Here is a 12,279-nt window from a genome sequence, read left to right on the forward strand (position 1 = left end):
GGCCAAATAGGGAGCCACAGATGGCAGAGATCTTCCTCACCCAGGCTGAGGTGTCAACTGCACAGCCAGACCCATTCTTTATTGGCCACCTAGGTTCTCGCATGGCTGCAGATGAGCCGTTCTCATCTGTGGCTCTGGGTGGTGATATTCAGTGGGGTAAATGACAGACCATGGCAGGTTTTACAACCAATCTCGCTCAGACGCACACTCGAATTCTCCAGTCTTGCATCCCCCACTACTGCTGCCAACAGGAACAGAGAATTTGGCGCTCAGCCAAATCTTCATTCACAGTAGTGGGAGCGGCGAATCCTAGCCACAGGCAAGGCCGGAGAATCCCGGCCTACGTCTCCAAGAGGCAGTGCAAGTTGCAAACCAAGCTGACTGATATTCCCCCATCACCAGGCTTGAGGTGCTGAATCTAACCCTGATGTGGAGATGCTAGCATCGGACTGGGATGGGGCACAGTAAGAGGTCTCACAACATCAGGTTAATGTCCAACAGGTTTATTTGGAATCATGAGCTTTCGGAGCACCGCTCCTTCATTAGGTGAGTCACTCACCTGATGAAGGAGCAGAACTCCGAAAGCTTGTGCTACCAAATGAACCTGTTGGAATTTAACCTGGTGTTGTGAGACTACTCACTGAGTCTAACCCTAGCAGCATGATCTATGGCAGACCCAGGTGACATTCCAAGAACTGGGCCAGGGATCATTCTGGCTTGTTTGGTCTCTATTTTACAGTTGAGTACTGCATTCGTCAACTGAGTCTGCAAGTGCTTTCATAAACCTTTGCATTACCCCACTCACAAACTGAATCAATGAACCAAAATGCTCAGAGCACAGCCTTGTACTTTGGGCCAGTAGTGTGTGTCTATCTTACACTCCCCATCATTTAAAATTGTGCTGCCATTTTACTGATGGAGAAAGGATTGATATTGAGCCTGGAAAACATTACATCAGCACTGTGGGTTTTTTTTTAATGGGTTGCAGATCTACAGACTATTATTACCACAATAGTAGACAGCTCTGGATCATTAATCCCACATAAATCATTACGCAATTGTCTAGGAGCGCTGAGGAGTAAGAAGGGGATAAGAGGACAAGTGTGACAGAGGGGAGCGAGCAGGTAAAAGCATGAGAGAATCCCCTCAAGCTGGGAATGTTGGCCTGTGAGTTACATGGGTGACACGACCTGAAGAAAGAACTTCTAACTAGCAATGGGCTCTGTGGCGCTGGCCCACCACGCTTAGCAGTGAATTAACCCTTTGGATCCGCCTCCTACGCTACAGCAGAATGGAAGAATCCTCCAAGGGCGAGTCTTATTCTTGCTTTGCCACATCCCCTTTCTTCAGGATGAGCTGCCGTTGCCATGGTGCCAGTTTCGATTCGTCGTAACCAAGAGTCCGCAGCTTCTCCGACTGCTCCCTCAATCTATCTTCCTCGTCCTTCTTCAACTTCTCCTCCTCTTTCCTAACACAGAGGTTACAACGTGTTACCATCAATCGTGTGATGAGTACCTCTGAGAAACGTGCATGAACTGGGTCCAAAATCTACTCATTAATTCCCCTCAATCAACATTCTCGTGAAATAATTTTCTTTCCCCCCCTACCCAACAGATTTTCTCCCCATCTCTCCTCAAATGTTACACTCAGAGAGCCCACCATTTTTCCAGGTCTCACCGATGGGTAGCTGATGGCTACTTGACTGGAACTGGGAGGAACAGGGAGCTTTTGACTTCTGATTCCCAAAGATCTCCATCGCTGAGGGTTTTCCTCACCTCAGGCCTGGGTCTTTTATAGACTAATTGATCGAGACTGGTCGCAATGATTACCAACAATAAAAGCTTCCGAGTGGGCTCACTGAGGGACAATTTAGCATGGCCTATGCACCGAACCAGCACATCTTTCAGATTGCGGGAGGAAACTGGAGCACCTGAAGGAAACCCACGCAAACACCTTAATGCCAAAAGCTAAAGAAAACGTTAGGGTCTAGGCCAACTTCACAACACACCTTAAAGTTTCTGATCTGGTCGTTAACAATATCAAAACGCAGAAAATTAGTAAAACAAACACTAACCTCTTCTGCTCCCTGGGAGAAAGTGGAAGAAAATAAAACATGAAGTTAGTTATTGCTAAATGTTTCAGACAGATTACAATTTTAGACAAAGGCATCTCTTAATATCGCATGAACATGTACCTTTCATCATCCCGTTTCTTCTTCACTATATCTCTCTTCCACGCAGGCATGTTAGCAAAACGAGCCACTTCCTGCTCTTCCTGCACAGACAAAGAGACACAAGGTTAGTATCACCTTTCTCTCAGTTCAAAGCAAAGGTGGAGGCCACTCAGCCCATCATCCCTGTGCCAGCTGTTAGAAAGAGTTGTCCAATTGTTCACATTCCTCTTCACTTTGCCCGTAACCCTTCAAATATTTCCTTTTCAAGCCTTTGTCCAATTCTTTTTCAAAGGATACTACTGAAGCTGCTTCTAACACTTTCAGCCAGTGCATTCAGATCATGACAACTCGCTGTGTAAAAAGAAATCTCGCCAGACTTCTCCAGGCATTCACGCCGGCAGGATTCTCCAATCCTGCCCACCAGCCTGGTTTAAAGTTTATTTATTATTGTCACAAGTGGGCTTACATTAACACTACAATGAAATTACTGTGAAACTCCCCAAGTCTCCACATTCCGGCACCTATTTGGATTCACCGAGGGAGAATTTAGCAATGTCTGCGCATCTAACCAGCATGTCTTTCGGACTGTGGGAGGAAACCAGAGCACCCCAAGGAAACGCACGCAGACACGGGGAGAATGTGCAAACTTCACAGAGACAGTGACCCAAGGCCGGAATCGAACCCAGGTCCCTGGCACTGTGAGGCAGCAGTGCTAACCACTGTGCCACCGTGCCGTATAGCGTGATAGCAATGGGAATTCCCATTGGCAGCAATAGGAGCAGAGAATCCAGACGCTAGTAAGCGATCCTGGCTGGGAGGCCGGAGAATTTAGCCCCTTCTATCTTTGTTTGATTTGCCAATTACCTTTAGTAATCGTTTGGTCTATATCTAGAGACATTTAAAACACCAAATGCTCAAGGCTACAAAATCTTGACTCAATCTCTTTAGCCTTTCTTTTTAGTTTTTGGTCAAAGGCCGCCACTTTTTTGACACCGCAGTTCGTCTGTTTATTAATATTTTATTCAGTCCTGATGAAGGGTCATCCAGCTGAAATGTCTCTCTCTCTCCTCGGATGCTACCTGAGCCACTGAGCACCTGTAGCGTTTTGAATTTGTGATAATACTTTATTAACATTTCCGACATTACAACAGCGACCACACTTCGAAAAGCTCATTGGCCACTTTGGACACAGCTAACTCCCAGAAGCAGCAATGTGGTGTCCAAATAAATGTTGACTGAGGGATAAAAATCGGTCAGAACGAAACGTAATAATTCCCTGGTTTTTCTTTGAAAGAGTGCCGTGGGATAATTTACACCTATTTTACTCAGTTTATCACCTCATCTGTAAGATGCCACCTCCAAGAGGGAAGCACTCCCGCAGTAATGCACTGGCGCATCAGCCTAGACTTTCTGCTCAAGTCACTGGAGTGGTGCTTTAACCCAGGATAACGTTCTGACTCCGAGACCAGAGTTCTATCCACCGTCCCAAGCTAAATTGTCCCCAGTAAACTCTTTCCTGACTGCAGGGACATCTCTGCCTCTGGACAACTTTTCAATTACCTGGACTCTTTTGTGTCGGTGTGGAATCAGTGATGTAACTCAGGAGGCCACACCACACCAAGAAGAAGGCACAACGCTTAGAAAGCTCACCAGCGATGGTTTGACACCAAGAAGTTCAAATGAGCTGAGCCACTTTGCGAAATGAAACCAGACATTCTGAGAGACAAAGGTAATTGTACACAATATTCCTTCCCTGCTGCACTGCTTATCCAGTTTCCGTGTGCCGACAATAAATTTATTTTGTGAATAGTTTTGTTCCTGCAACCTAAGCTAATAATTATGAGGAAATGACTAAAAGGGAGAACACTTACAAAGATCTGAACCTTGAAACTTAATTAAGCTTTATTAATAAATATATAAACATAGCAGGAATAGGCCATTCGGCCCATCAAGCTTGCTCCATCATTCATAATGATCATGGCTGATCATTAAATTCAATATCCTGATCCCCCCTTACTTCCCATAACTCTTGATCCCTTTATTCCCCAAGAGGAATACCTAATTTCTTCTTGATGTGGAGATGCCGGTTTTGGACTGGGGTGGACAAGACGCAAGGTTGCACAACATAATAAGGGTGGCACGGTGGTTAGCACTGCTCCCTCACAGCACCAGGTTCAATTCTGGCTTTGGGTCATTGTCTGTGCGGAGTTTGCATATTCTTCCCATGTCTGTGTGGGTTTCCTCCAGGTGCACAGTCCAAAGATGTGCGGGTTAGGTTGATTGGCCATATAATGACCCTAGTGTCAGGGGGATTAGCAGGGTAAATATGAGGGGTTACAGGAATAGTGCCTGGGTGGGATTGTGGTCAGTGCAGACTCAATAGACTGAATGGCCTCCTTCTGCACAGTAAGGATTCTATGATTCTATGACACCAGGTTATAGTTCAGCAGCTTTATTTAAAATCACAAGCTTTCGGAACACCACTTCACCTGACCAAGGAGCAACACTCCAAAAGCCTGCACATTCTCCTCGTGTCTGCGTGGGTTTCCTCCGGGTACTCCGATTTCCTCCCACATTCCAAAGATGTGGAGTTAGGTTGATTGGCCATGCCAAATTGACCTTTAGTGTCAGTGGGGATTAGTGGGGTAAATAAGTGGGGCTACGGGAATAAGTGGTAGGTGGGATTGCGGTCGGTGCAGACTCGATGGGCCGAATGGCCTCCTTCTGCACTGTAGGGTTGCGATGATCCTATGATATGACAGAGCTTTTAAGTTATGACAGACCATATTAAGTTACGTAATGCAAATTAGCCAAGCTCATTGTGTTTTCATTTCAAAAGTGCGGTATATCGGAACACTCGGCCATTACAGTGTTTTAAATGCCCTAAATAATAGAGATCGCTGTCATTAACGAGATGTTTCTGAAAGATGAGAACTGACTGATAAGCCACCATCCTGTGAGCACTGAATGACTCTGCCTCAAGTTGCAGTGCTCAGGCCTGAGAGTGCCGACTCCATTCTAACAGATTAATTTTCAGTTTCCAAGTAAGAAAAGCCAGGGTTTCAATAATAAATGATTCCCCTGGGAATTACAGTAATTTAAAAAAAACACACGAGAGACCACCATGAGCAGCTTGGCCAAGGCCACCAGTCAGGCAGCGCTTTATTTCAAATTACAAGTTACACACCATCGCATCGCCAAGCGACTGCCAGATTGCTACAAAACATCACAAATAATAAATACCTTCTTCATACAACTTCAACAAGACATTTTATTCATGCTACTGCATAAGTGGAATGTTAGTTAAATCTTTCCCGAAAGGATATATTTTGGTTACAACATCTAACGGTCCTAACATTCTTTCATTTATGGGATATTTTGATTATAAAGAGATATTCTCACACTTCACAAGTTAGCTTCGTGTCAAAGTTGACTGTGGAATATTAATACGCCACAGAAAGTCGCTCAAAGCATTAGTGCTGGAACTGCTGTTAGCTGTCAGCTTTGGTTCAGTGCTCGCACTCTTACCCCCTCTACCCCCAGGAAGTTCCAGGGACTTCAGAATAAAATCGACCAGTACAGTACAGAGGGAGCACTGCACTGTCAGAGATGCCATCATTCAGGGGGAGACACTTAAACAGTCGAGGGGATGGGATTCGACGACTCTGTTCGAAGGAGAGCAACAAAGTTCGTCCCACGTCCTGCCCAATAATTTATCCTTCCATTAACAGCTTCCATTTTTGACGACCGACCAGCAAACCCGTTAAGTTCAGGTCCCTCAATGGTAGAATTTAAAAGTAGTGCTACAAAATAAAGTTTATTTAGTAGTTTCACAAGTAGGCTTACATTCACACTGCAATGAAGTGACTATGAAAACCCCCTAGTCGCCACACTCCAGCGCCTGTTCGGGTACACTGAGGGAGAATTCAGCACAGTTAATGTACCTGCAGCACACCCTTTGATTTCTGAATAAATAAAAGCCATTTTTTGCTAATCTTACTTGCTGTTTGTTGTATAATATAAATCGATAGGCAATGGAGACAAGAGAATGAACACGTTGTCCTATTACATTGTCGTACTGACAAAGGAAGACTAGAGATAAGTTATAACTCTAGGACTATATGGCTGGTTCATGGTAAAAGATCGAGAAGTCCATGCATTACTCTCAGGGAAGTATAATTATTCTCAGTTGTCCTGGAGTCTCCTACATGGAGCTCCCTATTATGGCACCAGGAGTTCGGTCAAGGCAATGGAGAATACCAGCTCACGCCTAAAAGAAGTTACGACAGTTCCGCGTAGATAGGAGCCGAGAGACCTATAGAAACAAGAAATGGTTGGGATTATTAGGGATTACTGAGTTGCTTCTCCACATGGAGTGTGATGTAAATCGAACATCAGATGGAATGTTATCATTAATTTCAAGGAGAATAAAATGCAAAAGTCAAGAGGTTATGTTTCAGTTGCACAGAGCATTGGTGACACCACATCTGGAGTATTGTGGGTCTCCTTATTTATGGAAAGACGTAAACGCATTGGAAGCAGTTCAGAGAAGATTTACTGGAATGGGACTGTTGGCAGTGCAGACTTGATGGGCTGAATGGCCTCCTTCTGCACTGTAGGGATTCCATGATATGATTCGACGAGAATATTACCTGGAGTATGTGGGTTGCCTTCTGAGGAAAGGTTGGGCAGGCTAGGCTTTACCCACTGGAGTTTAGAAGAGTAAGAAGCGGTTTGACTGAAACATACAAGATCCTGAGGGGTATTGACAAGGCGGATGTGGAGAGGATGCTTCCTCTTTTGGAAGAATCTAGGACGAGCGGTCACTGTTCAAAATTAAGGGGTTGCCCATTTAAGATGGAGGTGAGGAGAATATTTCTTTCAGAGAGGGTTGTGTGCTTCTGGAACTCTCTTCCTCAAAAGGCAATGCAAGCAGAGGCTTTGAATATCTTTAAGACAGAAGTGGATAGATTCTCATTAATCAAAGGGGGAGGGGGAAAGGTTATTGGGGATTGGCAGGAATGTGGGGTTGAGGTTACAATCAGATCAGCCACGATCTTATTGAATGGGGGAACAGGCTCGAGGATCTGAGTGGCCTACTTCTTAATTCGCAAGTTGTGCAGCTAAATGGAAACCATTGGCTAGCGTTTTCTGCAGCCAATCTCACCTGGCCCATTTTCGGGCAAATTATTCAGCTTTCTTCTCATTTCTCCAATCAAAGTTCCAAACTTCTCAACCGGATTTGAACCTAATTGAGCTGTTTGGGTGGCAGCTTTTCCTCTGAGGTGCTTGGTAAGACAAAAAAAATCGATCCTTTCCATTGTGTGCACTTCTCAGTTGGAGGCTTTGCTTCATTAGGTCTGCGTTTTCCCACATTTCTTCTTGGAAGGTGGTCTGGAGGCAGCTGCTCTTCCCTTTCTACAAAGAGCCCTAGGGAGCCATCGCGAGGTGTTCCGCCCTTTAATGATCTCTCCATAAATATATCTGCTGGGAGGGTGCTGCCCTTTCCGAGTTTTTATCATGACCAGCCTCTGCAGTTTATGGTCCCTATCTTCCAATATCCCAGAACCTGGGAATGAAACGTGAGGAAAGACTGACCATCCTGTATCTTTCCCCAACCAGAAAAAAAAGCGTGAGATGGGATGTGACTGCAAGGTGTTTAAAATGATGAGAGTTTGGGATACACTGGATCTAGTGAGGCCTTTCTGCCCTGGTTCAGAACTTAAGTGCAAGGGGTCACAAACTAAGGCTCACAAAACAGGGAATGCAGGAGGATCTTGCTTTCCAACCAGGGTGGCAAGAACGTGGAACGGAGATTTCCCGCACTGTTCATGAAACAAGGAACAACAGATTTCAAGGGGGATTTGCAGAGTTTCTTATCAACAAATGGGATTCAGGGCAGTGGTCAGACATGGATTCCTGCATCAATCACTATACTAGGCAGCTCAAAAATGGTTTTATCACTGTGTCACCCGCCAACAAACATTCCCTGTGCAAGACGGCCACCAAAATCCATCGGTGCGTGCTCATTGGTCAGTGCATGTGCAAAAGTCCAATGATGTCACTCTGCTGCACCTAGCTTGTTAGGAAGGTGTTTTTGACAAGGGGCAAAATTGCTGTGGCCACAGTCTGATGGAGCTGTGGGTAAGCTGTGAGGGTGAAGTGGGGCAGATGGGTAGGGAGCCGATGCATATTGGGCAAGGGGTGGGGGCGGGAGTCAAGTTCACCCTTGGTTATGAAGCTTTTGCGAACCAGGAATTTTTTTAAAACATTGAGACAGGCAGCCGCACCTGGAGAGCGCACGAGGAAGGTGGCGGCTGGTGATATACTTGTCTGTGTGCTGGAGCCACCCCTCTCCCACCCTCGAAGGTTAAGGCTCTCAGATGACCTTCTCTCTGGGATGGGCAGCAGGCCTGAAGTGGAAGGATGGAGGCAGGCAGAGGTATTTAGCAAGAGATATTTGGCATGACCAATCCATCGAACCTGCTCATAGAATCATAGCATCCTTACAGAAAGAGGCCATTCAGCCCATCGAGTCTGCACTGAGCACAATCCCATGCAGCCCCCACGCCCATAACCTCTCATTTTTACCCTGCTAACCCCCCTGACACGAGTGTTAATTTAACATGGCCAATCAACTTAACCCGTACATCTTTGGACTATGGGAGGAAACTGGAGCACCCGGAGGAAACCCATGCAGACACACTCCACACAGACAGTGACCCAAAGCCGGAATTGAACCCGAGCCAGCAGTGCTAACCACTATGTCATCGTGCCGCCCTCTTTGGGCATATAGTACAATTTAAGCTTGTTATGGACAAGAGAGTAGACAAGCAGCAAGAAAAAGTTTTGGATTGGGGGAGAGCAGATTTTAGTAAAATAAGACAGGATCTGGCCAAGGCAGACTGGGAACAGCTACTAATGGGAAAATCTGCAGAAGAGCATTCAAAAAAGAAATGGGGAGGGTGCAAGTCCAACATGTTCTGTCTAGGGCAAGAGGAAGAAATAATAAGCCCAGAGAACCATGGATGAACAGAGATATTCAGGACACAATGAGAAGGAAAGAAAGGTTTTTAAAAAGTACAAGGGGAGCAAATCAGCGGAGGGATTAGTGAGGTATAGGAAGTGCAGGGTGGAGCTTAAGAAAGCAATTAGTAATGCAAAGAGGGGATATGGTTGGTAAAAGTAGAGAAAGTCCTAAGATGTTCTATAGGTATATCAATGGGAAGAGGATGAACAGGGAAAGGGTAGGACCCATTTGAGACAAAGGAGCTAATTTGTGGGTGGAGCCAAGAGGACATTTCTAGAGTGTTGAATGAATACTTCACACCTGTCTTCACCCAAGAGAATGAGGAGTTCAGGGAGAGAGACTGTGAGGTTCTTGAGCAAATTGACATAGGGAGTGACACGGTATTAGAGGTGTTGGCAACCTTAAAAGTGGACAAATCTCCAGGTTCAGATGAATTGTGTCCTAGGCTGCTGTGGAAGGCAAGGGAGGAGATTGCAGGGGCTCTAACCCAAATTTTCACCTCTCTGGCCACGGGGGAGGTACCAGATGACTGGAGAACAGCTAATGTGATCCCACTATTTAAGAAGGGTTGTGGATCAGGGACCTATAGACCCGTGAGTCTCTCATCAGTGGTAGGAAAGCTATTAGAGAAACTTCTGAAGGGGAACATCTATCTCCACTTGCAGAGGCAAAGCTTGATCAGGGATAGTCAGCATGGCTTCATCAGAGAGAGGTCATGCCTAACAAATTTGATTGAATTTTTTGAGGAGATGACCAGGTGTGTTAATGAGGGTAGTGCAGTCGATGTAGTTTATATGGATTTCAGCAAAGTCTTTGGCAAGGTCCCACATGGGAGGCTTGTAAAGAAGGCAAATTCACCTGGATACAGAGTAATTTGATAAAGTGAATTCAAAATAGACTCAGTTGTAGGAGTCAGAGGGTGATGACAGAAGGTTGTTTTAGTGACTGGAAACAAATGCACAGTGGCTTACCACAGGGATCTGTTGAGGCCCCCCCCTATTATTCATTATTTATATAAATGACATATAAATGACTATGTGGGGGTAGAATTAGTAAGTTTGTGGGCGCCACAAAGATTGGACAGGTGGTTAACAGTGAGGTTGCAAAGAGAGATAGATGGAATGGTCAAAAAGGCAGATAAGTGGCAGATGGAACTTAACCCTGAAGAGTGTGAGGTGATACACTTTGGAAGGACTAATTTGACAAGGAAGTCCTCAATGAATAGTAGGACATTAGGTAGTTCTGTGAAACAAAGGGACCATGACGTGCTTGTCCACAGATCTCTGGAAGCAGAAGGACATGTTAGTAGGGTGGTGAAAAGAGACATAGGTTACAAAAGCAGGGAAGTCATGTTGGAATTGTATTGAACTTTGGTGAGGACACAGCTAGAGTATTGTGTGCAGTTCTGGTCGCCACATTATCAAGAGGATATGATTGTACTGGAGGGGGTGCAGAGGGGATTCACCAGGATGCTGCCTGGGATTGAACATTTCAGTTATGGAGAAAGACTGCATCAGCTTGGATTGTTTTTGTTGGAGCAGAGAAGACTGAGGGGCAACCTGATCAAACTGTACAAGATTATGAGGGGCATGGACAGAGTGGATAGGGAACTGCTGTTCCCATTTCCCCTCAGCTGAAGGGTCAGTCACGAAGGGGCATAGATTCAAGGTGAGGGGCAGGAGGTTGGAGGGATCTGAGGAAAAGCTTTTTTACCCAGGGGGTGGTGATGGTCTGGAATGCGCTGTCTGGTAGGGTGGTAGAGGTGGGCTGCCTCCCATTCTTTAAAAAGTATCTGGATGTGCACTTGGCACACCATAACAATTAAGGGTTATGGGCCAAGAGCTGGCAGATGGGATTAGGTGAGAGTTGAGGTATTTCTAATGTGTCGGTGCAGACTCAATGGGCTGAAGAGCCTCTTCTGCACAGTAAAGGGCAATTTAGTGTGGCCAGTCCACCTAACATACACACTTTCGAACCGTGGGACAAAACCGGAGCACCCAGAGGAAACCCACGCAGACATGGGGAGAAAGTGCAAACTCGGCCTGGAGTAGAACGCGGGTTATGGGAGCTGTGAGGCAGTAGTGCTAACTGCTGTGCCACTGTGCTGCCCATTGGACTGTCAGTCCAGTAATATTGATGCTCCGTTTTCTGTAAATATACTCAACCAGGAAAAGTTTCACATATCATGTTAAGAAATTCCTCTTACTAAATAATATTCGCTACTGCTTTTTAAAAGGAGTGTAAAGTCCCCTAGCATGATTCTGAAAGAGAAGCAGAAGCGGCCTACCTGGTCAATGAATATATCCCTTAACCACTATCACAGAAATAGGTCAATGTCGCGCTCACATTGATGTCTGCAAAACCTTGTTTCCTACATTACAACAGTGATCACTTCACAAGATGGTTCATTCTGAAATTGTGATGGTTCATTCTGAGGTTGTGAAAGGTGCTATATAAATGCAAGTCTTTCTTTTTTGTTCAACAATCCACGCTTTCAGGAATTTTCTCACATTCGCTTATTTTTGCTTATTGGAGGTGACCAACCAAAGGTGAAAGTCAAAGGGAAACCTCTACTCTGCTTCTGTCAAAACAGCTAAGGAAAAACTGCAGGGTGCCAATCTTCTGGGAGCACTGGTCTGCGAGCGGATGTGGGACAGAGCTGACCCACCCCTTCCACCCACAGGAAAGGATACAGGTCCTGTCTCAATTTATAGAAGTTACTAATTTAGTCAGAGGCGGGTAACCTGCACCAAGGATGCAGCTTTCCACGCCAGCTCCACTCAGAGGCACCTTCCTGGACTGAAGTAAGCAGTAAATAATTTGTTCTTCAGATCCTGAGGGAGGCATTAAGCATTTGAATAAAGGTAAGCAACCCTCTCCGGGACCAGTTCAAGTGTTCCGCAGCTTTCCCAAGGACCTGAATGGAATTTGTGTGGGCTGGCAGCTGGTGAGAGCTGCAGCAAGTCCTTACAAGGACATAATAGGCACGGTTTCCATGGCGGGTACTGTCCCAGGCTTGATCTCGACATAGAGAGAGAGATGGGCAGGAATCTCACCCAGCGCCACCATGCTCACG

The 12,279-nt window shown here is 45.6% G+C and overlaps 1 protein-coding gene across 7 annotated transcripts in view; it reads right to left on the reverse strand.

The window, feature by feature from the left end:
- Positions 1-563: 563 nt before the first annotated feature.
- espn (espin) overlaps positions 564-12,279 on the reverse strand; it is a 161,988-nt gene continuing 150,272 nt past the window's right edge. For 3 of the 7 annotated variants that reach the window (XM_080215478.1, XM_080215476.1, XM_080215474.1), the window contains 3 exons: positions 2,195-2,274; positions 2,075-2,086; positions 564-1,468 (listed from right to left, as the gene is read on the reverse strand). In XM_080215478.1, coding sequence (XP_080071604.1) covers positions 1,318-1,468; positions 2,075-2,086; positions 2,195-2,274 — 243 coding nt within the window. In that variant the 3' untranslated portion in view covers positions 564-1,317. Of the gene's footprint in view, positions 1,469-2,074; positions 2,087-2,194; positions 2,275-5,342; positions 6,489-12,279 lie in introns of those variants that run through there. The other 4 variants (XM_080215477.1, XM_080215475.1, XM_080215481.1 and 1 more) reach the window with 2 other exon arrangements.

The sequence above is a fragment of the Carcharhinus amblyrhynchos genome, chromosome 30, assembly GCF_965287045.1.
Source record: "Carcharhinus amblyrhynchos chromosome 30, sCarAmb.v2.hapA, whole genome shotgun sequence".
NCBI lineage: Eukaryota > Metazoa > Chordata > Chondrichthyes > Carcharhiniformes > Carcharhinidae > Carcharhinus > Carcharhinus amblyrhynchos.